The 24,275-nt window shown below is 39.0% G+C and overlaps 1 protein-coding gene across 1 annotated transcript in view; it reads right to left on the minus strand.

The window, feature by feature from the left end:
- Positions 1-24,275, minus strand: part of Wdr49 (WD repeat domain 49) — a 109,995-nt gene that overhangs the window by 60,229 nt on the left and 25,491 nt on the right. Inside the window, exons 5-7 of the mRNA XM_075950689.1 lie at positions 15,993-16,160; positions 14,081-14,229; positions 7,250-7,483 (exon numbers count right to left, since the gene is read on the minus strand). Of these exons, the coding sequence (XP_075806804.1) occupies positions 7,250-7,483; positions 14,081-14,229; positions 15,993-16,160 (551 nt within the window). The remainder of the gene's footprint in view (positions 1-7,249; positions 7,484-14,080; positions 14,230-15,992; positions 16,161-24,275) is intronic.

The raw sequence follows: 24,275 nt of genomic DNA on the forward strand, positions 1-24,275 counted from the left end.
AAGAAGCAGCGCAAATAGAGAAAATGTATTAATTGTAAGAATTATACAGAGAGTACTTCGGGAGGCTTCAAAATTAAAGCAAGACCTAACTGACATGAAGGAATGAGTTACACAGAGAACTGAGAGACAAGAACTTCAGGCAACAGAGAGAGCAGTTCAGAAACCCTCCAAATAGTAGCAAGGAGGCGCACAACACTTAAAAGGTGTGATGGCGTGATGGGGGAAAAGCACCACCCGCTGAGTCTGCCTGTGGACAGTATACAGGGCTTCAGAACACCCCAAAGAGCTCCGCATCACCACTTACGACAAAAGCATTTAATATAATGCATATTCTCAAACACTTTGTTTTCTTGTTGTTATGTTGTTTTGATTTTTTGATACAGGATTTCTCTGTGTAACAGTTCTGGCTGTCCTGAAACTAGCTCTGCAGACCAGGCTGGCCTTGTCTACAGATTCAGAGATCTGCCTGCCTCTGCCTCCCAAGTGCTGGGCTTAAAGGCTTTTTTTTTTTTGGTTTTTTGAGACAGGGTTTCTCTGTGGTTTTGGAGCCTGTCCTGGAACTAGCTCTTGTAGACCAGGCTGGTCTCTAACTCACAGAGATCCGCCTGCCTCTGCCTCCCGAGTGCTGGGATTAAAGGCGTGCGCCACCGCCGCCCGGCTTGCTGGGCTTAAAGGTATGTACTATCACTGCCTACCATACTCTTAGAATTATTAAATTATATATATATATATATATATATATATATATATATATATATATATATTTGTTTAAAGGAAAAATAATGTACAGAATAATTCACATACATACAAATACATGCATAAATAAATACATATGTGTTTGTTCACTTGTATAAGAATAAAATAATTCGTGAATCTTGCCCCTTCTATCCAGTTCTACCCAGGAATATGTTAATGCCCTTGCATTTCCCTGTTTAATTTAGGAATCTCAGCAGGGTCATTGTTCGCCTCAGAGAACCAGAATTCGGAGGAAAAATGGGCTGCATTTGGACCTGGTGGGTCTGTGAGTGAGAGGCTGGGGCCAGCCGTTTCAGCACCCTGAACTCCAATTAGTGAGAGGTTAGTGGGATGAGAGGGTCGACAGGCACATATAATAGATGGCCTCTTCTGTGAAAACTTTAATTTCCTCACAGCCAACAGTGAAGAGCCCCTTTTAGCTAAGGGTTCTCTTTCTACTAGCGAGGAGCCTACTTCTCAGGACATGAAAGAGGCACCGTGCAGTTTTTGACTCTGGTGGTGAAGGCTCTCCCTGGTGGGAAGAGACCATGACCCTTGTTTTGGGTTCTTAGGTACGGGGGGTATAAAATATTCTTAGGTATGGGGGGTATAGAATGTTGGGTATGAGGCTAACCTCAGGCTCTTCCCTATTTTGCATCATCGTGGGTGTCAGCATTGTAGCACCAAGGGATAAATTACCAGGTGTTACTCCATCTTAGGCAAGGTGGACCATGTGATCTCCTCTGGAGGAGTGCCAGAAGCTGACCCCATGAAGAACTCCTTTGTGCCTCCTGGGTGGAGTTGGTGGGAAGTTATTAGAAAAAAAATCTTCTGCAAATATTTAATTTCAGAAACAGGCAATCCTTTGGCTGCCCCCAAAAGTGCTTTTCTGTTTCAATTAATAAAAAGTGGAGCAATCCACTGTGCCCCCTCCCAGTCACTTCCCACCCTCTGCATTTATAAGCAAGCTTTGAGAAACTTATAATTGTATTTTATATACTGCAATAGCAGCAGCACTTACATTATAAAAAATGAATAAAATAACCCCAAAAGGTGCTCATCAAATCCAGAAAGCTGAGTAAAGAGGGGGTGGAAGGATACTTATAATACATTTCTCCTTTTGGTAAGAGTGTTACTTCTTCCAAATAACATGCAGTAAAATAGGTATGTGTATAGGTGAGCATGCAAATGTGTGTGTGTGTGTGTGTGTGTGTGTGTGTGTGTGTGTGTGTGTGTGCCCGTGCGCGGGAGTAGAACCCATAAGAATGGGGTAGCCCATAAGCCTTTATCATATGATCAGAGCACATGGTCTCAGGGCTGATTTATAGTCAGTTACCGTTTTGAGTTGGCCAACAACAAAAAGTTGTGTAAACACAAAATGTGTCCCTTGGAGCCCAACAATAAGGCAACAAGGAGAATAGTGTTGTTAGTTTCCTTTCCAGTTGTGCTCAAAAGGGAATCTTCCTAACTTTGTACTGAACGCAGTGCTAACAATGTGGCGTGTCTTGTAAGGCAGAGATAAAGCATCCGTCAATTCTACCTTACCTCCAGTTATGCAGTGACTGAGAGAATTAACACTGGAACTATTGAAATCCTCATGTAACTTAATCTTCATCAGCCCACCCCACCCATATAAAAATATGTGCAAAATGTGCAAAAAATGAAGGTAGGACCTGTGTGTGACTCAATATTTAATGAATTATTTTATTTGGGATTGATTTCCTATGAAAGTGTGAGACTTGATCCTCAGAAATAGCGTCACTCTGGATAAAGTTACAAGTCCCAGTTTGAAAAATTTCCATAGCCCATGATCTGTGCTCCTTTTTAGGGACACCCACTGACAAGGATGATGGGAACACAGAAGGAAGCCAGACGGCCACTGTCAAACAAATCCCTTGAAGTAAGCATAGATGAGATTAACACGTGTGCACTTGGAGGGTAGATAATGCTAAAATTCAAGAGGCAGGCTGTGTATCAAATTATCAAACATGGACATCCTTTAACCTAGAAATCCATTTTCAAGGACTGCTTCTAATCAATAAAATCTTGAGTATGAATATATTTGCATGCAAAAACATCATAAGGGCAAAATAGCCATCAAAGAAAGTGGATTTATAAAAATCAGATACTAAAAGATACTACTCTGCCTCTTAAAAATATTATAAAGTGAGTGATGGGGAGGTGACTGTTCAGCTGAAGTGTTCAGCAAGAAAACATGAGGGCCATAGCTCAGCATCTGTGTAAATGTGCACGATGACCTGTCTTTAGCCCCAGGACTGAGAATTCCCACATCAGGCTGGCTATCAAAACTAGTTTTATTAATGTACTCTAGGTTCACTAGGAACCCCTGCCTTAATATTTATATATGGTGGAGAGCAGTGGACGAAGACACCAGATGTCAACCTCTGGCCTTGAAACACACACACACACACACACACACACACACACACAATGTGTTGGGGAATGATGAAGTAGGTCTAGGTTTAGAACTAGGTAAGGAAATCTTTCTCAACATATTACTAATTTAAAAAGTGCGTCACACAACCATACTTGTGTGAAACAGACTGCACAAAGTGATCCTAAAACTTGCTGACAAAGCCTCGGCAGCACCTCATTTCTTAGTTGAGCTTAACTGCATCGTTTCAATTTCTTATAATTAGCATGTAGTACTTACAGGTGATGTCTTCTAAAAGCTAGCAACTCTGATAAAAATAGCAAACATTATTTATGTCCAAATTCAGTGACACCTATCTAACTTGACTACAAATATATTAAAGGAAAAGACAATTGACATCATGTTCTGTAAAACCACATGAACTTGCATTAATAAGAGGAGCGTCAGAATCATGAAACAGAAATTTTGCCTATTCAATTCCATATTATGTATTAAAAATACATATTTTTTTAAATTTCCTACAATTATGAGTTTCTAAGAAAACTTTCATTTAAGAAACCTGTGCCTTCGGCACACTAAGTTCAAAAGGTCTTTCCATGGTTTTCCCCATCAAATCACTCTTTTCTCTGGCTGGCTGTGAGAGTGTGCAGTTGCCTTTAACAGACTCTGCATGGCTTACCACCTTCTCTTAGAATGGAGCTTTGAGGGGCATGGAAATAAATTCTCAGAAATATGCCAAGCTACTTTTATACAAGGTTATTGTGGGGTCTCTCTGAAACCCAGCAGGAATGAAATAACATTAAAACGTGGGCAAAATGCTAAAATGGCCACATAAGAGATGGTTATTGTCAAGTTTAGTCAAAACAAAAGTCTTCAAGACGACACAAAAGGAGATAGAGGTGGAGCCAATGGGCTACATTCTGGATCATCTGGCATGTGTTTCAAACAAAAGATGAAGGAATTTAAGAAAGTTCTGAAGAAAACCAGATTCCTCAAAGCAATGATAGTCATGGGAAGAGCTACGGATCTGGGAGAACTATTCCAGCAAAGAGAACTAGAGGCAGGGCATTGCTGCGAAGAGAATTGCAGCCAGTCACTACCAAGGCATCCTGGGAAAGGCACAGTGCTGCATTCTGACCCTGAATTCTCTTAGACGCACACTTAGGAAAGTGAAGCCAGGAATCCGCCCAGCATCGCAACCCCCACATTTCAACCTCAGCATTTCTCAAAACCTTCCGTCTTGAGATCTCTTTACAGTTTTATAAATCATTGTAGAATCAAAATGGCTTTCATTTGTATTCAATAAAATATATACATAAATATAAATAGTGGAGACAAATTTGCATTCATCTATGTATAAATGCATCACATTGCACATTTAAAATACAACAGCATACACTCCCATAACCGCTAGAGCAATGACGTCATCAGCCACCGTGTACCTCTAGAAAGCTTTTTCCCCACAGAGCTGTGGAAGAACTGACAGGAAACTACTCTTGGCATCTCCGACTCCCTGAAGATTACAGGCTCCCAGGAACTGAGCTCACAATATGAGAACTATTTTGGCCTCGATGCTGTGCTTCATTTTCTGAGATCAAACCGAAACATCGGTGAACAGCGTCCATCCTCTGGCTTCAAGCTGTGTAGCCCATCTGGGCTCCCATAAGAACTCCCAAACTGATCGGCCCCTGTAAATTCACAGTACACACCCAGCTTCACTGATGCTCTCATTGTGTCTTCTGGCTGGCGCTCACTCTTTTTCTTTGAGATTGCCATGCTAGCTTGTAGGGCACCCCCCAACTCCTCTTCAAAGCCCCGTTGCTCACCTTTCCATCCCTCTTTGATGGGTATCTCCCTAACAATGCATCTGAGAGTAAGACCTAGGCTTACCCTAGACAACAGTCTCCCTGAGTTTTTAGGGGTTGGGAGAAAGGAATGACAGCTTACTAATCTTTGCTTCATTTTTTTTTTTACACCTGATACATCTTCAAAGCATGTTATTTGTTTTGTCCAACTACTCTGAAGTAGTAACTTGTTAATGACTGTAGGAATACAATTTTCTCTGTACTTCTCTAGAATATATTCCTAAAATGTAATGTTAAAGTGGTTTTTTTGCCAGCTTAGTAGCTAAGAAAGGCTGTTGATTCAATACCCAGACCTGTGTGCTTCAAAGTTATTTTTTAGTTATTTATGATGTAAGGCATAGCAACAAATAGAGATGCGCTTGACTCCACAGGGATGTTTCCTGAATCTTCTGTCACACGGGCGGGCATATTCCTTTGTCTCTATAGCCTGCCTGTGTAACCTTGGTTTTATTTTCAACTCCAAAGTGGAAGATTCCAGTTCTTTCCTGTATGCTGCCAGCTGAACGCCTCACGGAATGTGCCTCATCTTATAGCTAGACAACACAGGATCTTAAAGATTTACACACAAACATGGCATTTCCACTTTGCAGATCTCAATTAGCAGAATGTTCTCTAGGAAACAAATGCAGCCAGCTCTCAGCAGCCACCAGGGAGCCAAATTAACCAGTTGCCTTCATGAAGTTCAGTAAAACATTTGTGGGGGAATGTTGCTGTGCAGATGGAATTGGCACGGAATTGTTTTGTCAAGGATTTTATCTCCCAGAATAACCAGAAAACAGTGTTTGAAGCGGTGACATGACACAATGCTCATTATTAACAAAGAGCTTTCCATGTCTCTGAGCCAGAGCAGAAGCCTCCCCAGCCTTTGGAAGCAAGAACGGGTTGGAGTTATTGTTTAATTGTTCACAGGCTGGAGATCCGTTTCCTGACCCATCAGTGGGAGCACTCTGATGTTTCCACGGGGCCTGAGGTGAGCATGGCAGGAGACTAAATGCCAGTGGTGCCTAGAAACCAGATTTACAACTGACCCCACTGCCAGCTTGTCTGGCTGGAAGAAGTTTCTGTCTTCCAGAAAGGGCCAGGATCTGTGTGGCCTCAAGCTCCTGAGGAGCTAAACTTCATTGAGATTCAGGTAGCGATCTCATAAGCAAAGGCTGCAGTGTCATTAAAGTGGTGGGAGACAAACAACACCCGTGCTGCATACCAAGTGGAATCACATTTAACTGAATCATTTCCTTATGAATATATTCCAGGCTGCCGCTTTGAGCCACTGGTGTAAAATATGCTGGGGGAAAATGGATCTCTGCTAATTACATTTCATGAATATTTCAGAACTTTCCATGAGGATGCAAGAGGGTGGTGATCTTAACAGGAAATTTTATAACTACGTTCACCTGCATTTTGGCTCAAAACCTGAACTAGAGGTTAATGAAGATGGGTATGATTATGTTCTGGGTTGTGCTGGCTTTAACCCAAATATTGTGATGCTTTTGTGACAGGCAGACAGTGACATTCCCCTTGGAATCCACCTACAAACACACATACTGCAGAAGAGTATGTGGTGTTCAACCGTTTCCTGCCTATGTGCTGTTTATTAGATTCACCATTATATTTTTAATTATATTTTTTAAAATTATAATTTAATTATACCATTTCTCCCTTCCCTTTCCTTCCTCCAAACCCTTTCAGAAAGTCCTCTCTGGCTATTTTCAATTAATGCCCTTTTATCATTAATTATTGTTATGTAAATATATTTATCAAATATATATATATATATATATATATATATATATATATATATATATTTTCCTAAATATGTCCTGCTCTGTCAATCTAATGTGACTGGTATGTATGCTTTTGGCAATGAGAATTGGATAGTGGGTAACCAAATAATGTGCTCTTCCCTGGGGAAAACAATTTCTCCACTCTCGGCATTCCTTAGTGGCCTTTCGCTTTTTGTCTATGGCCTTGCAGTCTTCCCTCATCCACTTTGATGTGGTTATTTCTGCTGTCTTTGTTTTGTTTATGATGGAAGAATCTTTGTCACTTTACTAAAGCAAATAATCCCTAACTATACTCTAAATATTTGTCCTTATACCCATTCATCAGTGCAGTGCATACTCTTCATCAAGGAAACTTCTCTGCAACAGAAGGTGGCCATCACCTTTGGTTTTATGTTAGGTCAAATTGAGGAAAGGAACCACTGACCTTGGAGGATATGTCAAGACAATAGCAGACAATAAAGTGCCTTTACCTGCTTCAGGGGGGAATGGTAAAGGACACAGGTGACCCCTTTTGCATGGCTCTTCACCCTCTTGCTGGTTTCCTTTTTCATGGCCAACAAGGCAAGCTGATTATTGAAGGAGATGAAAAGTCGTCCGTGGCTTTCATCAAAGTGGAAAAGGCACCTGTAGTCTTGACCTTTAGGGAAAGCACAAGCTATCCTTTGAATGGACAGCTGGTGTTGAATATCCCAGAGTCTCAGGACCTGGGCAACAAGTGATAAAAAGGGAACATCAATTTACATATTCCTACAGTATCTTTGCTTCTTTCTCTTGACTATAAAGACAACTTAGATTTTCTAAGCACTACCTATTCTTAAGCCATTTTCTCAGACAATTAAATCATAAATCTTTGAAGACAGGCTCAGAGATTATTATATTAAAAATAAATTTTCTAGGTCTATTGTTTGTTCCAAGGTGAATAGTTCTCTGAGGTTTTATGACCCAGTCAGTGCTAATCTCTGTGAACAAGAAATCTTTCTACCAGTTTAAGAACTAATATCACATGATTTGGCTTTAATCCAGACCATGACTATCCACTAATTTTGTCCTCAGTCTAGATCCAGTTGGTGACACAAAAGAACTCCTATTAATTCAGTTCTCTCAATCAAGTCATTTTCAAAGATGTTGCTCAATGGCACAGTTATTATATGAGGGTCATAAATTTCTCCCTTCTTTTGTGTTCAGTTAACTTCTAAAATAGAACTAAGACACGGTTCAAAATGAATATGCTAGGGACGGAAGAGATAACTCAGCTAGGAAAGGGCTTGTCATGTGTGCTGGTTAGATCTTTGTGATCTTGACACAAATTGAAGTCATCTAGGAAGAGGAAATCTCAGTTGAAAAAAAAAACATGTCCTTCAGACTGACCTTTAGGCAAGTCTATAGGACAATTTTTTATTGATGTATGGCGAGGCATTCAGCCTATTGTGCATAGTGCCACACTCAGGCAAGGGGTCTTGGGTTTTATGGAAGGAAGGAAGGAAGGAAGGAAGGAAGGAAGGAAGGAAGGAAGGAAGGAAGGAAGGAAGGAAGGAAGGAAGGGAGAAAGCCAGTAAGAAGCACTCTCCCCAGTCTCTGATTCAGTTCCTAACTCAAGACTACTGCTTGGGTTCCTTCCCCACATGCCTTCACTTATATAAGAAATGAAAACCGAGTAAACCCTTCCCTACTCAAGTTGCGTCAAGCCATAGTGTTTATCACAGCAATAGAAAACAAACTAGAACACAGTTCATAATTAACAACTTGTATTTAGATGTGCAGCACCCATGTGCAGTTTACATCTATATTCCCAGCGCTTGAGAGGTAGAGTCAGGAGGATTCAAGAAATCAGCTAGACAACCAGGCTAGGCAGCTGGTGACCACCTAGTTCAGTGGAGACTGTCTCAAAAAATGAGGTGGAAAGTTACAGAAGTCCATCTAACCTTAGCCTTCAGCCTCCACATGCACATGTATGCACACATACAGTCTCACTTACACATGATGTGGGATTCCCCTCTGCATGCTGTGAATATCATTGGTTAATAAAGGAACTGCTTTGGGCCTATAGCAGAGCTATAAGGAAACAGAGCAAGGTGAGAAAAACTAAACTGAATCCTGGAAGGAAGAAGGCAGAGTCAGGGAGAAGGCATGTAGCCCCTGCAGAGCTGGGCGGAATTTTAGCTGGTAAGCCACAGCCACATGGTGATACATAGATTAATAGAAATGGGTAAATTAAAATGTAAGAATTAGCCAATAAGAAGCTAGAGCTTATGGGCCAAGCAGTGTTTTAAATAATATGGTTTCTGTGTGGTTATTTCAGAGCTAAGCAGCCGGGAACTAACTAGCGGCCTCCTAGTAAGTTATATACATGCAGCATACCCAGTGTGTATATATTTATATTTAGTTTTTTGTTTTGTTTGAGACGGGATCTTATGTAGTCTATGCTTGCCTGCAGCTTGATATGTACCTGCAGATGATCTGAAAACTTTTATTCCTCCTGCTTCTCTCTCCCAGGTGCTAGGAATAGACATCTGCACCAACACATTCAGTCAAATATGAATATATTTAATAGTAATCTTCTTGTTCGTCAATTATGTTTTCTTTTTGTTACTAATGATAATAGATAAATTCCTAAAATTCATATTTAACAATTGGTTCAGTAATTTAAATTTTTATCCACATGTGCTGTTCCTACTTACATTTTGATGCCTAGCAACTTATAGTGCCCATACAAATTCCCATTAGTCAGGTTCTTGTTATGATTAGTCAGGGCCTGTTTGGGGCTCTTCATTTCACCTCCATCTTTATATAATTGAGATTATAGATCCCAACTATTGATTTTTTTATTAAAGGAAATTGTTTTCACATAATGATAAAGATAAACTTCCTCACCTCATTTCATACCACTGTCAACTTTTTAATAATGTGCGGTTATAACGACCATCGTGTTTATGTGTGTGAGAAGTAGAAGCCAATACATTGAGACTGCAGGTACATGGATCCTACTTTAATCCAACTCAGGTCCATGATCTTGCATGTGTTGACTTTATCCACCCATTCCCTCACCTTCCTATGAAAACACAGCTGCCAACTCAGAAATTATTTCAGTTGTGTGGGGAGAATGTAGTAAAATTGCTCAACCCATTATCTAAATCATCCCAAATCACAACTGAAAGTGTGCTGTGAGGACTGGATTAAGATGTAGGCCAGCACTCTGTAGTCAGGCTTTGTAGAAGAATCTTGTCAGAGCTTGGCAAAATCCCTATTATTTATATAGACACTAATAAAACTACAATAACCAAAGGTTTCACTGTTTACTGCAAACATTACATTTATAATAAGTAGCTGCATGAATAGGGAGGTGCAGGAATAAATATGTGGACAGACAGAGATTGTTTTCAGTGCACTTTTGAAAGCTGAGTCAGCACCAGATAAGATTTAATTCAAGGTACATGGCTTTAAAAGGTTCATAATTTCCAAATAATGACAGAAAAGTGAAGGAGGGAGAGAAAGCTGACTCAAATTATTATGTGTGGGGAGGTTTTCTAGTGTTCAAAACAGTACAGAAAAAAATAGAAAAGAGAGAGAGGAGGCGTGAGGATGCGGCTGGCTAAAGGGCTTTAAAGACTGCAGTGCAGAAGCCTGGCACTTGGAAGCCAGTTCCAAGCTACATGGCTTAGGTGTAAAAATAAGAAGACAGGCACTGAAGGTGCTGGCTTTTCTCAGTACAACCTCATAGAACAGCTCCGTGTATAGTCAAGTCTTACAGTAATAAGCAAAACCATAATCAATAAACACTTAAAGCGTGTTTTGTTTAACTGGATATAGTCTTACAAGAATGTTTCTGTGGAATACATCAGCTACAGGTTTTATCCTGAATCAAGTCACAGTTGTTTGTCCTCCCAGAGGAGCAGTTAAAAGTTGCAGGGGAGAGGGTGTCATATTGGTGTAGGTACTGGTTCACTGCCCCATCAAGCAAATAACCTACACAGACAGACAGACAGATAGACACACACACACACACACATGACATAAATTAGAAAGAGAACTAGGGATGAAGAAGGGATTTTGTATGAGTGGAAGAGGATAAATGAGATAATGGATGGAAGGGATTTTAAAGGAATAAAGTTGTTTTCTGCCCTCTTGAAAGCTGACAATAGAACAACCTCTCTGGAAGAACTAACGTTGCAGCTCATATTGTGAGGAAGTTGTTTAGATCTGACTCTCTTTGATCCTCTAATTTAGCAACTGATTGATGATAGTACTATCCAATCAAAGGCCCTTGAGGAAACAAAATGATGTTTCATCTTCCCTGGAGTTCTAATTTCACTACAGTCCTGTAAAATATGCAAAAGAATTTTGCAGTAACAAAACAGAGACATATTCCAGTAGCAGAAAGCCCTGCTGTTTGCTGTAGACATAAGGATTGTCGTGGATTCATGAATGTGAAATGTATTCCAACCAACCTGGGTGACCGCATGACAAGTTTTTATAATGACACAACAGTTTAGAGACCAAAGCGGAAATTGATGGACAAAACTGCTTTGGAAATAGGCCAGGTCGTCTTAATATTGATCACAGCTGTATGCGATCAATCCTGATTCAAAATACATGTGTTTGCACTTGTCTTTAAGGTTATGAAAGCTTTCACGGAGCTCCATAATGATGAAATTCTGATATTTGTTTCTTTTTGTCCGATTCAGATTTATTCACTTAACTATAATTTATTGAGGACCTTGCACATGTATGGCACAATCCAAGGAAGATACAGTCCCTCGCTTTAAAAATATTAATGATGAATTAAGAGTTACACTGTTTATATTTTATCTTCTACTGTGTGTTTACAATATTAATATGTGCTAGATCCTGGGAGTGTTAAGAATGAATTTAACAAGTAACTGATACCTTCCAGTCAAAATTTAAAGATAAAATATAGAAACACAGGGGCTGGAGAGATGGCTCAAAGGTTAAGAGCATTGCCTGCTCTTCCAAAGGTCCTGAGTTCAATTCCCCGCAACCACATGGTGGCTCACAACCATCTGTAATGAGGTCTGGTGCCCTCTTCTGGCCTGCAGGCATACACACAGACAGAATATTGTATACATAATAAATAAGTAAATAAATAAAAAAATATAGAAATACAGTGTTCAATAATTGAAGTCAGAGCAAAGGTTTCAAAGACCTCAAAAGAATAAGACAACTGAATGCAGGAGGGCATCCTAAGAGATCTCATTCTGAGCTTCTTTACTACTTTCTGTCCAAAGAAATAGTTCTTCACTTGGAGCTAGAAACATGGACTCAAAGAATAAAACCTAAAGTATGTGAGGGGTTGTGAAAGATACTGAGAACAGGTAAAAAAAAAAAAAACCAATATCTTAAGCAAGCAAATTAATGATGATAATATTCTAATGAAGAACATTTGGAGCACACAGAAGGAAACACCCACGTCTACATGAGCCACTCCAAAGATCTGAAGGCTGACAAACACCTCTCTGTCGGTTATAACAGAGGACAGGAAACTCGAGGAGGATGTGGAGTTGCAGTGCCAGTTAACTGTATTGTGGTAAGGGCTAAGGGTTTATACAGCTTGTGTGTGAATTATTAAACGTGAAGAGAAAGAAGTGAAGTAGACTGACCAATTGGAGAAGGGCTTTGTGTGAAAGGTTAAGAATTTCAGTGATGGCAGCTAAATGGAGTGGAGAACTGAGAGGCTGACGGCTTCTCGTTCATTCATCTGTTTCTTGCAAACTACTTTATGAGCAGAATGGAAGGAAACTTCTGCAGTAAGAAGACACAGCAATGTTTGTAGTATTTTAGAGTTAAAGAGATGAGAGTTTCTTTCTTTTGTTGTTGTTTTCTTTTGTTTTTACACAGAGTCTCACTATGTGTCCCTGGATTGCCTAAAATTTACTCTGTAGACAAGAGTGACCTTGAATGAGCAGAGGTCCACCTGCTTCTGCCACCCAAGTGCTGGGTTTTAAAGGATGCACCAATACTCCCAGCAAAGCCAAGATTCATTTTTAAAGTTAGAAAAGTGGCAGCTGAGATAAAGGAGCAAGATGATGAACAGATTTTGATGATAGAATAAACAAGAATTGGCAGCCTATTGGTAAGGTTTAAGGGAAAGGGGGATTTATACCATAGCTAAAAAGAAAAGTAAGTTACAATAACTAGGAAGACTGGGACATGGCTAAGGAGTTGAAGATGATTTTCTAAGTTTCATAGTTTTGCCTATTGCACAGATAGATTACTCAAATACAGGAAAAAAGTTCTCTGAATATCAGAGACTATTTCCACTTATTATCCACTTTTTTCTTTATAGCCAAGTATCTTGAAATCTATAATTGTGTGTGTGTGTGTGTGTGTGTGTGTGTGTGGCTGTACATATGCAAATGTACCACCTGCATGCCTGGTATCTGCTGAGGTCAGAAGAGGGCATTAGTCTTCTGAAATTAGAATTATGGGTGCTTGTGAACCCAACCACGAGGATGCAAGGAATAACCTTTGTCCTCTGCAAGAGCCGCAAGTGCTCTTCACCACTGAGCTATCCATTTTGCCAAAAATCTATCAGAGTTTTGGCTGAATCTTTAATGTATGGAATTATATAAAAATGGAAATTATATAACACATAAAAGGCAAAGTGTTTGGAGATTAAGAAATTTACTTAATTAGATACTATAGTGTACTCAGAATTCAGTTTAGACTGCATGATTTCTGGTTCATATTCCACAATATTGAAAATGCCCCATCAAGGGCTGAGAACACAACTCAGTGGTGGAGTGTGTGTTTCTCATGTGTGAGGCTCTCAATCAGATCCCTAAAATCTCCAAATAAGACAAAACCGTGCAATCAGGGTCATCAACCAGACATGTAATTAAAATTTATTGTAGACTTGATATTTTCCATTAACTTAAATTTATAATTTAATGAATCTTTCATATTAATGTGATAATAGCCAACTGTGCCTTTTCACTCTTTTACCCAAACAGCATTTTCTTGTCCCCACATCCATTATTTTCCATGTGGAATTAATAAGAACTTTGGATGCGCTTAAGATGTGACATATGGAGTATCAAATTAAAAGAATTAAACCTGTGAATACATCATTTGAACACAAATTTAATGAAATGATTTTTTTTTGTCCACTTGCCCAGAACTCTTATGAAGTAACCACCAATCAATACTTGTTCCAAATGAAGCTCTCCCCAAGACTGCATAGTTAGCCAGTATGCATGAACAACTGACGCCTCTCAGAGAAATTCAGGGCCTAGTGAAGATTAGGAATTGGGAGGGCAGAAAATTAGAGGTGTCAAGTGACTTACTTTATCTCTGGAGAAGCTGAAAAGTTGTTTTCTTTCAGCAAAGAACTGGACAGCTATGACACTGGCCGAATGACCCCATAGAACACCGACTGGTTTAGAGACGACATAGGGATTCCAGAGGCAAACATTATTGTTGACGCCAGCCGTCGCTGATCAGAATTCAAAAGAAAATAAAATGTTTTCTTAAATTATCCTTGTGAAATTAGTTTTTCACACATGAACATTAATGCACCTTGTCTTGAAGAAAGGAAAACTTTGTCATTGCCCAACTAACTTGTGGATTCAGTCGAGTGATGGGTGTGGGCTGACCTTAAGCAGTGGTTCTCAGCTGTCCTATTGCTGCAAGCCTTTAGCAAAATTCCTCGTGTTGTAGTGACTCATGACCATGAAACTCTTTCATTGCTACTTCATAACTTGAATTTTGCTGCTATTTGAATCATAATGTACATAGCTGATATGCAGGATATCATGACCCACAGTTTGAGAACCATTGATTTGAGTCAGGAGTTTTCATACTAGAAGGGGAAAAAATTGTCTCCTTTAGAAACCTACCCAAGGCCTGCCTGGTAGGGAATACATTTTCTCCTCCTAGCCCCAAAATTCCCTGTTTTGGGGCCAAAAGAAATTTAGACAGGATGATAGGTATTGAGGGGGGTGGGTAAAAAAAACTAATTATTCACAAGTCACAAGTCAATAAATAGAAATATTAAGAGCATATTATTTTACCACTGTTTAAATAATAAAGTATGCACAAGCCACCAAAAATCACCAACATGTCCATCCTGGCTTACTGTGAAATCAAGTATTTTTATTATGGCTCCTTTATAACCAGGAACCTTCTCAAGACCAAGATAGGTACTATGTGAGGATGTAAGATGTAATTTAACTCTCTAGTTTTGTCTTGGTCTTAAACAGATTATATACCTGCCCTTATTATGTTTTCCCGCAAATACCAAACAGGTAAGTATAGAAGAGTTAAATAACTAGTCAGCTAGTGAGTTAAAGGGGTGATATTTGAGTCCCTGCCAAATTAATTCACCAATCCCCCCAGGTTTCTCTGATACACTTTAGAGTATTCTTGGAAATCATTCCATCTCACCAGGTCTGTGTTAATCTCAGCTGTGTATTATTCATTATTTTAAGTGTCTGTTTGTTTAATGAACAACAGTAGTTTTCCTGTGAATGCTAATTACTGAATGTGGAATTGTATGACCCATACCATAGGCTATAGAGGCTCTTTATGACTGCTCTATTGATTTTTCTATAACAGATCTGCATGTTGGTTTTATAACGTTTGGACTTACATATCCATAGATCAAATTATCAACTTTCATAATATCTAGGTATTTAATTTAAAAGTTTAATACCTGGAAAAGCTTATATTTCTGATACCTTTTGTATCAAAAATACTTTCTTAATAAACTATGTTTATTAAGTTATGATAGCATACGAATTCTCAAAAAATTACCTGAAAAGTATCTAAGATTTGCAGTTATACTGATGTGTGCAAGTGTGTATTGCTGTAGGTGTGCATGTGTGTATGCTCACATGTGTGTGAGTAACAAAGGTGATGGATTTGTTTGAGAGCAATGTTTGACAGAGTTAGGAAGACGGCAGAATAACAGATGCTGTAAAAACTGTCTTCTTTCCCTATGTCATCTCCACCCCTACCAATTCTAATAAAAGACTCATTAAAGCATCGGGGTGCTTTCTCATATTTCACCCCAGTGTAATTCAAACGCACTGCACATCATATGCATCATTATCAAACATTCTCAGGCAATAAAATGTGAGCTGCTCAAGTTGGTCTCCCTGGCAATAAAGCAACAAGATGCAGTACTTCCCTGCATACAAATATGCATCCTAGACAATTTATGAGGCCCTCATAGTTATCGTGATTTATTTTACATACCAATTAGATTGAGCCGAGAGTGGTAATCAAAAGCATGAACGCCCTGGGCAATGTTGAAACGTGTCATTTTAAGGAGCCTTTTTGCCTTCTCTCTCCACGCCAGCACCACAGTGTTTGTACTGCTGGTTGTACTGGAAATGAAAGCATCTAAAGAGGCATTGTAAGTCACTGGAAAACAAATAAGAAGATAATCTTAACTTATTTTTTCATAATAGCAAGATAGAAATATTTAAATATGTGATGGTAAAAATATTATGTGGGACGACCCATCTCCACACTCAGAACAGCTCATTCACCCATTCCCTCCAACCAAAGAATTTACATCAAGGAACTGTAGCACATTCTCCAATCTGACTTTTCTGTACTCTAGACATGCATTAAGGTTTTGCTTATTTGTTTGTTCCTTTGTTTCTTTTTATGGAACACAAGCAAAAACAGCGCTCATCACAAAAGTCGTGGCGCATTCTGTAGACAGAAAATGAACAGGTGATCCAATTTGTGTACTCTTCTTCCTAGACCTGAAACAGGCAAACATGAACGAGCAATCATCTGCTTGCTATAGTTCATGAGGAAATGATGATTTATTTAAATTTTGACCAATCTAGAATGTTTAAGAGTAGATAGGCCAGGACTCAGAACTGGTATGATCCCAAGTGAAGCTACGATTTAGGTAAAGGTGACTGACCCCGTGTCCTCCAGACACCATGTCTACCAACAGTGATGTTGTGAAGCATAATGATCCTATTTCCTGTGCAATAAAGGCCCAATCCCCATGTGTCATGATGGGCTTTCATTTTTGTCAGAATCACAGACAAAGGTGGGTAAGTGCTCTTTGGTCACCTTGGACATGCCGCCTTCTACAAAACAAGTGTAATTATAAGGCTAAAAACAGATGATGACTATTTCAAACTTGGGTTTGGAGTTCTGGCATTAACCCTCTGATCAGAGGAATGGTGCATAGCATGGAGTATTACAGATCCAAGTTTAAAGCTAGACTCTGGCAGAGCCAGAATACAACTTGAGTCTGCAGAGCCAGACTCCTTGACAATGGGGACTTCTCATACTGTAGCATGCAGATGAGTCACTGGAAGATTACAGATTCTCACTGTGCAAGCCTGTGATTGGTCATCACTCACACAGTGCCTGATGATGCTGTTTATACTGTCTAAGGACCACACATAAAAAAACAAGATGCTGGAAATAATTCTGTAAAGACATTATTTCATACTCTGAAGTACTAATCAGCAGTTCTTAAATTTCAGAGACTAAATATTTATTCTCATGAGAACTATAGACTCCATTTGAAACTTGTGCACATAACACAAATTTGTGTATAAAAAGCCAGAGTTTTAATAAGCTTCCTACCATGATCCATACATGATAAAGCTGAGAAACTCAGGCAATAAACCTCTGAGCCCAAGGTAATGTTGGATTAAAAGAAAGCTCTCTACTTGCTTTCTTAATGTGGCTCTTCATTTTTGATTATTGGAAAAGGGTTTTGATACGTGACCCAGCTTATAGTGGTATATTATTTGTATTTGAATAAATAGAGCTTGCCTGAAGATCAGAATGTAGAGCTAGCCACACTAGTCACCCGTACAGGCCAGGCAGTAGTAGCACACACCTTTAATCCCAGCTGCTACCACACTTGTTAGCCACAGAGGCCTGGTCGAGGTGGAGCATGCCTTTAGTACCAGCACAAGAGAGGAATATAAGGCGGGATGTCACAGGAACTTGTTCTCCTTTCCGTTTGAATATTTCATAGAGCTAAGAGCTCTCTAGTGCTTGACTGCTTTGCTTCTCTGATCTTTCATCCTGAATCCCAATATCTGTCTCTGGGTTTTTAGTATTCGTGCGACACCAAGTTGTCCTGGACTCACTATAAGGTCCAGTCTGAACTCACACTCACCACCCTCACACGTAAGACTCAAAGAGCAAAGACTATACATGTGTGCCATCATGCCTGACATTCCCTCCGTGATCCATAGTGTTTCTTTTACTAATTAATTTTATCTACCAAAGCACAAAATAGATTCTGCATTTTATTTTTTAATTCTTTAGTACAAATACATCTAATCATATTTTGAACTGATCACAATTTCTTCAAGAAAAACGGACAGCCGAGATTCAAAAGAGATTTCAGAAAGGGAAGCATCCTCTGGTACACAGAATAACTCAGTATGAAATGTCATGAAACAGAAGGAAACCTACAGAAAAAGATGGCCCATGTTTCCCGTCTGTGTCTAGCTCCTCCACCATTGCTAATTCCCCTTGCATTTTGGACTATTTTTTATAATGATGAAGATGACTTGGTGAACCTTCCTCATACACCAGGCAGCATGCGTGGAGCTCTTGATCTATCATAATCTTCATTGTGTAAGTTATTTGAAGTTTGCTAATGAGGAAACGGATATTGCAAAACTCAACTTGCCCTGGGTCATGTGACTAATTACAGATGGAGATGGGACCGAACTGACTGTGAGCTCTCCTTTGCTCTTTGGTTATATTCATCCTAGGCACTCAGTCACACCGCCACGCACATGCCAAGACCACATCTGGGAGGATTTCTAATGCCAGCTACATTTCTGTTCCGTGTGGCCTCACTCCCAAAACAAATTCCCACTAGAACTTCAGTCTTCCCTTCCCTTGAGTCCTTCATGTTGCTACTAAGTTTATAGGAGAACCATAGTCCCTCGTCTTCCTGAACAACTCCATTCTTCTCTCTCATCCACTGTGTTTCTTTCTTGTGAAAGAAAAAAGAGAGAGACTGATGGAGAGAGGTGGAAAGCAGGGAAGCCTAAAGAAACAAGCAGTTCATGGAAAGATAAGTGCATTGAGTTTTGTTAGATGTTAGAGAACAGTTCACTTCAGGGGCGATCCACCTGCTGCCTGATGGTCGCTTTTCTAGATATATCAGAAAAAAAAATCTGCAAGAGTGAAGTACCAACCAGAGACTCACTCAATACATTCCTTTTGTTTATGGAAAATGTTTAAGCTTACTATAGCATGTCACTCAAAATCAATATTATAAGGTCCAAAATATAAATCATTGCACCATAACCTAAGTACCGTTCAGAGACTCATTCAATACATTCCTTTTGCTTATAGAAAATGTTTAAGATTACTATAGCATGTCACTCAAAATCAATATTGTAAGGTCCAAAATATAAATCATTGCACCATAACCTAAGTACCGTTCAGAGACTCATTCAATACATTCCTTTTGCTTATAGAAAATGTTAAAGATTACTGTAGCATGTCACTCAAAATCAATATTGTAAGGTCCAAAATATAAATCATTGCACCATAACCTTATCATTAAATCCACAGAAATTCCATAATGTGATTATAATAGAATTAGAGCAAAATATTCCTATCCTGAAAATTACATTGTCACGTGTTTCCAAGTATATCCAGTTATCATCTTTGGTTTGGGGATCTCTAAGACACAGAGCTTAATGTTGCTCTGGTTTCAATTATTGTTCTAAGATTCAAGTCTGTGGCTTACTGGATGACATTTATGGGTCTGGAAGGTTACATATTAGAGCTTCAATAATTCACACCTTGTATCTAAATCAAGATATAGCTTGTTTCTCATTAAATTTTAGAACGGCAGAGCTCCTGGGGAACATATGCGTAAAAGATAAAAGAAGAACCATAGAGGCATTGCTTTAAAACCAGGTTACCTGAAATGTAAAAATGTTTTTCTCACTTTTTTAATTGTAGTAAGGAAATTACACACTGTGATGAAAATAAAATTAAAAAAAATCTCTCTAGAGCATTAGTTATGGAATAAGATGAGCTGGACAAATTAATTGTTTGTTTTTCACACTCCCGGTGAGTTTGAAAATTAGAAGAAGAAACATTTTTAACATAATTTTACATAATGTTTTAAGAATAAAAGACAAACTCCAGTGTTTTTATCATTATACATACTTGTTTGTCTAAGAGGGACACATATGGGTCCCAGAAAGGGGAAATAGTTAACATCTCCTGGGTAAACTGGGAGAAGGGATATAGGGGAGGGCACAGGAAATGGGAACTTAAGGAATCAAAATGTCCAACTTGAGGAGAGACGGAGGGGAAGAACAGTAAAAGTATCTTGATAGAGGGAGCCATTATGGGGTTAGGGAGAAACCTGGTGCTAGGGTGGTGTAGGACATCCTTCTGTTTATGTGTTGCTTTTATTGGTTAATGAGTAAAGAAGCTGTTCTCAGTCGATGGCTTAACAGACCATAACCAGGCTGGAAGAGATAAATCTAGAGAGAGAAGGCAGCATCAGTGAGATGCCATGTAGCCACCGCTGGGGACAAATGCCTGCACTGCGGCCCATCAAAACTTTGCTGGTAAGCCACAACCTCGTGGTGATGCACAGATTAATGGGTCTGGGCTAGTTTAAGATATAAGAATAAGCCAGACATGCGTTTAAGCTATTGGCCAAATAGTATTACAAATAATAGAGTTTCTGAGTGATTATTTCAGAGTCTGGATAGCCGGGAAACAAACAAGCAGTCTCCTCTAACACTAGGGAAATTACCAGGAATCCACAAGGATGACAGCAGCTAAGACTACTAGCAATGGTAGGGAGGGTGCCTGAACTGGGCTTTTGGAGCCCATTCCCTATGGTGAAATATCTTGCTCAGCCTTGATACAAGCGGGGGGGGGGGGCTTGGTCTTGCCTCAACTTGGTAAGCCAGTCTTTGCTGACTCCCCAAGGGAGGCCCTACCTCCTCTGAGAAGAGGATGGGGCCAGAAGGAAAAAGTTGGAGGGAAAGAGGGAGAACTGGGGTTGGTATGTAAAATGAAAAACAAAATAAATAAAGAGAAAAAATAGGAAATATAAGAAACAAATGTCTTTTTTGTTTTTGAGACAGGGTTTCTCTGTGGTTTTGGAGCCTGTCCTGGAACTAGCTCTTGTAGACCAGGCTGGTCTCGAACTCACAGAGATCCGCCTGCCTCTGCCTCCCGAGTGCTGAGATTAAAGGCGTGTGCCACCACTGCCCGGCTCAAAATATGTTTTTAAAACCAAAATCTATACTGCTATGTAACTTTTAAAATAGAAGGGTAATTAATTTCTGGAATTTCTGGAATTTCCAGAATGTCAGGCAGAAGTGTGTGTATAGTACAAGCAGGCTGAAGGAAGAAAATTGTTTCATCAGTCTCAGGTCATCAGCTCACAGCTAATTTCTACTGTGTTAAACACAGCGTGACTCCTGGCAATAAGGACAACATGGTCTAGCTACTCAGTGATGCAATCTCCTTTACCTGGAAGGGATCATTTCAGTTCTGGGAAATAGAGCAACACAGGTACATGTCCCCAGATCCAACTTCCCTTGCTAGCACAATCCCAGCCAATTATAAAGACTCCCTAAGGAAACACAACCAGGTGTCTGTGTTTAAATTCTCTGGCAACAGTTCTATTAATTACTGCAACAATTATGATTTTGTTATAAATGTTAGTTGATGTTATCACCTTCTGTCTGCGATCAAAGTGAAAGAATATATTTTTATGTGATTAACAACTCATGGTTTTTGGTTTAGCAATATTTTTCCAACTACCAGTGAGTGACAGTCCAACCAGTTGTGTTTGTTTCTTCATTTGTTAGAAGCAAGATCATTCTCCATGGCTCAGGATAAACTTGAACTGTCTGTGTAACCCAGGCTAACCTCAGACTTACAATCTTCCCATAGAAATTGAATTCTAGAATTAAAGACATGCACCACCACACCTGGTTCATGTTTCTTTAATAGCTACACTCTCCTACAATAACTTCTGAAACATGCCCTATAGAAGACCATTCCTAAAAAGGAAATTCTCTGAGATTCAAGACAGTCTCTACAGTACTGCCCTAAATAGCTACATTCATTTGCAACCATTGCAGAATGCAAATATTTTTCTATTGAACTATGACATAGAACCACTCAGACCAGACAAAAATATTTTCTTTCTCAAAATTTTAAGTAGACTGAATCTTAACTCCCATTTAAAGCATATGTTAACATATATATAACTAAAACTGAATTTCTTCTCTGATACTTCCACATAACAAATATTTTACCCTTAATTGTGCTAAGAATGTATTTTCATAGTTGTGTTTCTTTTTTCACTTGTTTATTCTCTTATACTAAGAAGAAAATGCCCAAATATATGCTTGAGAAATTATAAGACTATTGATCCATGTTTCTGCAGGGCAATGGGTATCAAATCCAAGCAACCATCTCTTGGTGCCCTTGGCAGAGCAGGTCTTAGAAATCAAGGAACCATGTCCATGATTGCTGCAAACCCCAGTGAGATACAGTTTGTTCTATCTTCCATTTCTCCTTTCTTCCTCTTCAATTTTCTCTTCCTCCCTTCTCTTCATACCAAAACAACCAAACTACAGACAACAGTCATATTTAAGCTGGTGTCTGCTGTTGTGTCTCAGAAGATCCTTTTTCATTGATTAAGAGTTAAGTAGTCACATGTTTAGAGGCAGTTGAGCCTTAAACCTAGAAAGTGAATAAGGGGAAAATTTCAAATTACTTATGTGTGTATACATGTGGACTTGCCTGTGTGCTTGTTTATGTGAGATAAATTATGTTTCTTTAAGTATGAGCTGTTGTGTTTTTCTCTCTGCCTTCCTCTCTTCCTCCCTGTGTGTGTGTGAGTGTGTGTGTGTGTGCATATCCACATGTGCTAAGACCTCATGCAAGCTAGATAACTACCTTACCACTGAGCTATATACCCAGCCTTCTTTTCTGTTTAATTCTGAGATAGAGTCTTAGAAAGTTCCCAGTCTAGCTTTAAGTTCACTCCACAGTTCAGTCATGATTGCCTTGCCTTAGTACTGAGAAGCTATGGATGGATATATTCTTGAGTACAAAGAAGATGTTTGAACATCACTCATCTGTAGAAACTCTTACTTGATATAACCTCAGCCTCTTCAAAAGGATCATACTACAGACTACTTCTTATTTCTCCATGTTACTATAAAATAATGGAACCCAAATAATAGGCTAAATTTCATGCTAGAGGTTACATCTTACTTATCCATGTCAATGTAAAAGAATGGAACCCAAATAATACACTAAACTTCGAAGACCCACTACACTAGATTTCAGAACTTACTGCTTTGTTTTTATAATCTGTACTTTCATTTACGTATAGACATATAACATTTAATTGAAAATCAGCTCCAGTAGTTTCCTTAAGTTCATCTCCAGTACATTGATCTTATTTTGGTGTCACAAAATTTGACACATAATTTTCTGCCCGTCACAATAGGAGATGGTCAGAAAATGTGCAATTTTGTTTTCCCCAATATATATCCTACCAGAATCAAAGGAGAGAGAAAATGTACCAAGTGTATAATTTATGCTAAAGAAAAAGTCATAATATACTGTCACTTGTATAGAACTTGATTTGAGGCCACATGGTAGAAGATCAGTTACAACAACTTGAGATACAAAGATCACAGCTGCTGGAAAAGACAACAATTGATACCTTTGATTATCTCTTCTTTAAATTATATTTAAAGTTGACCGATAATATTAATTTCATTAGATATTATTCCAGTCAATGAGATTGCTAATATCTATTCTTTTGAGTCGATTTTCATTAATGTAGCAATTTTGGCATGAGAAAAATCACCATAGTCTTTTATATAAGTACAGATATTGTACACATTGTTCTTGAAATTATCAAATCCAATTTTAAGAATTAAAATACTTATGAAAACCATTAAACCATTAATGATTAAGTTTTAAGAAAGTACTAGTGTTCTATAAATACTTATTTATAAAATTATCTTATCACAAAGAACTACTACTCATGTGCTTTAGACAAGAAGCACTCAGACATATCAAGAGGGAGATAGGAGGGAGGAAAAATGGAAGGGATGGGAGGGAAGAAGAAAGGGAGGGATGGAGAGGGAAATAGAGACAAAGAGACAGATTTATCTATAATTTAAAGGCAGAAGAACAAGAATCACATGCCTGAGCTGTATAATGAAATTTTTTCTAAGGAAAGAAAGGAAAAAGAAGGAAGAAAAAAAAATGAGTATGAAGTGACTGTCTTAGTTAGAGTTTCTATTGCTGTAACAAAATACTATGCTTAAAAAGCAAGTTGAGATACTGCCCGGTACCTCCTCTCTCTTCCTATCCCATCCAGCTTACATCCAGATCCCCCCACCCCCTGTCTCTCTCCCCCCTCCCTTCCTTGGTGGCAGAGCGCCTCCCTGCTCTGCCTGCTTGGGCACTGGGTCCTAACCCAAAGCAGAGGGTAAAGGGGAGCTCGGTAGCTCC

The sequence above is a fragment of the Microtus pennsylvanicus genome, chromosome 16, assembly GCF_037038515.1.
Source record: "Microtus pennsylvanicus isolate mMicPen1 chromosome 16, mMicPen1.hap1, whole genome shotgun sequence".
NCBI classification, from domain to species: Eukaryota; Metazoa; Chordata; class Mammalia; order Rodentia; family Cricetidae; genus Microtus; species Microtus pennsylvanicus.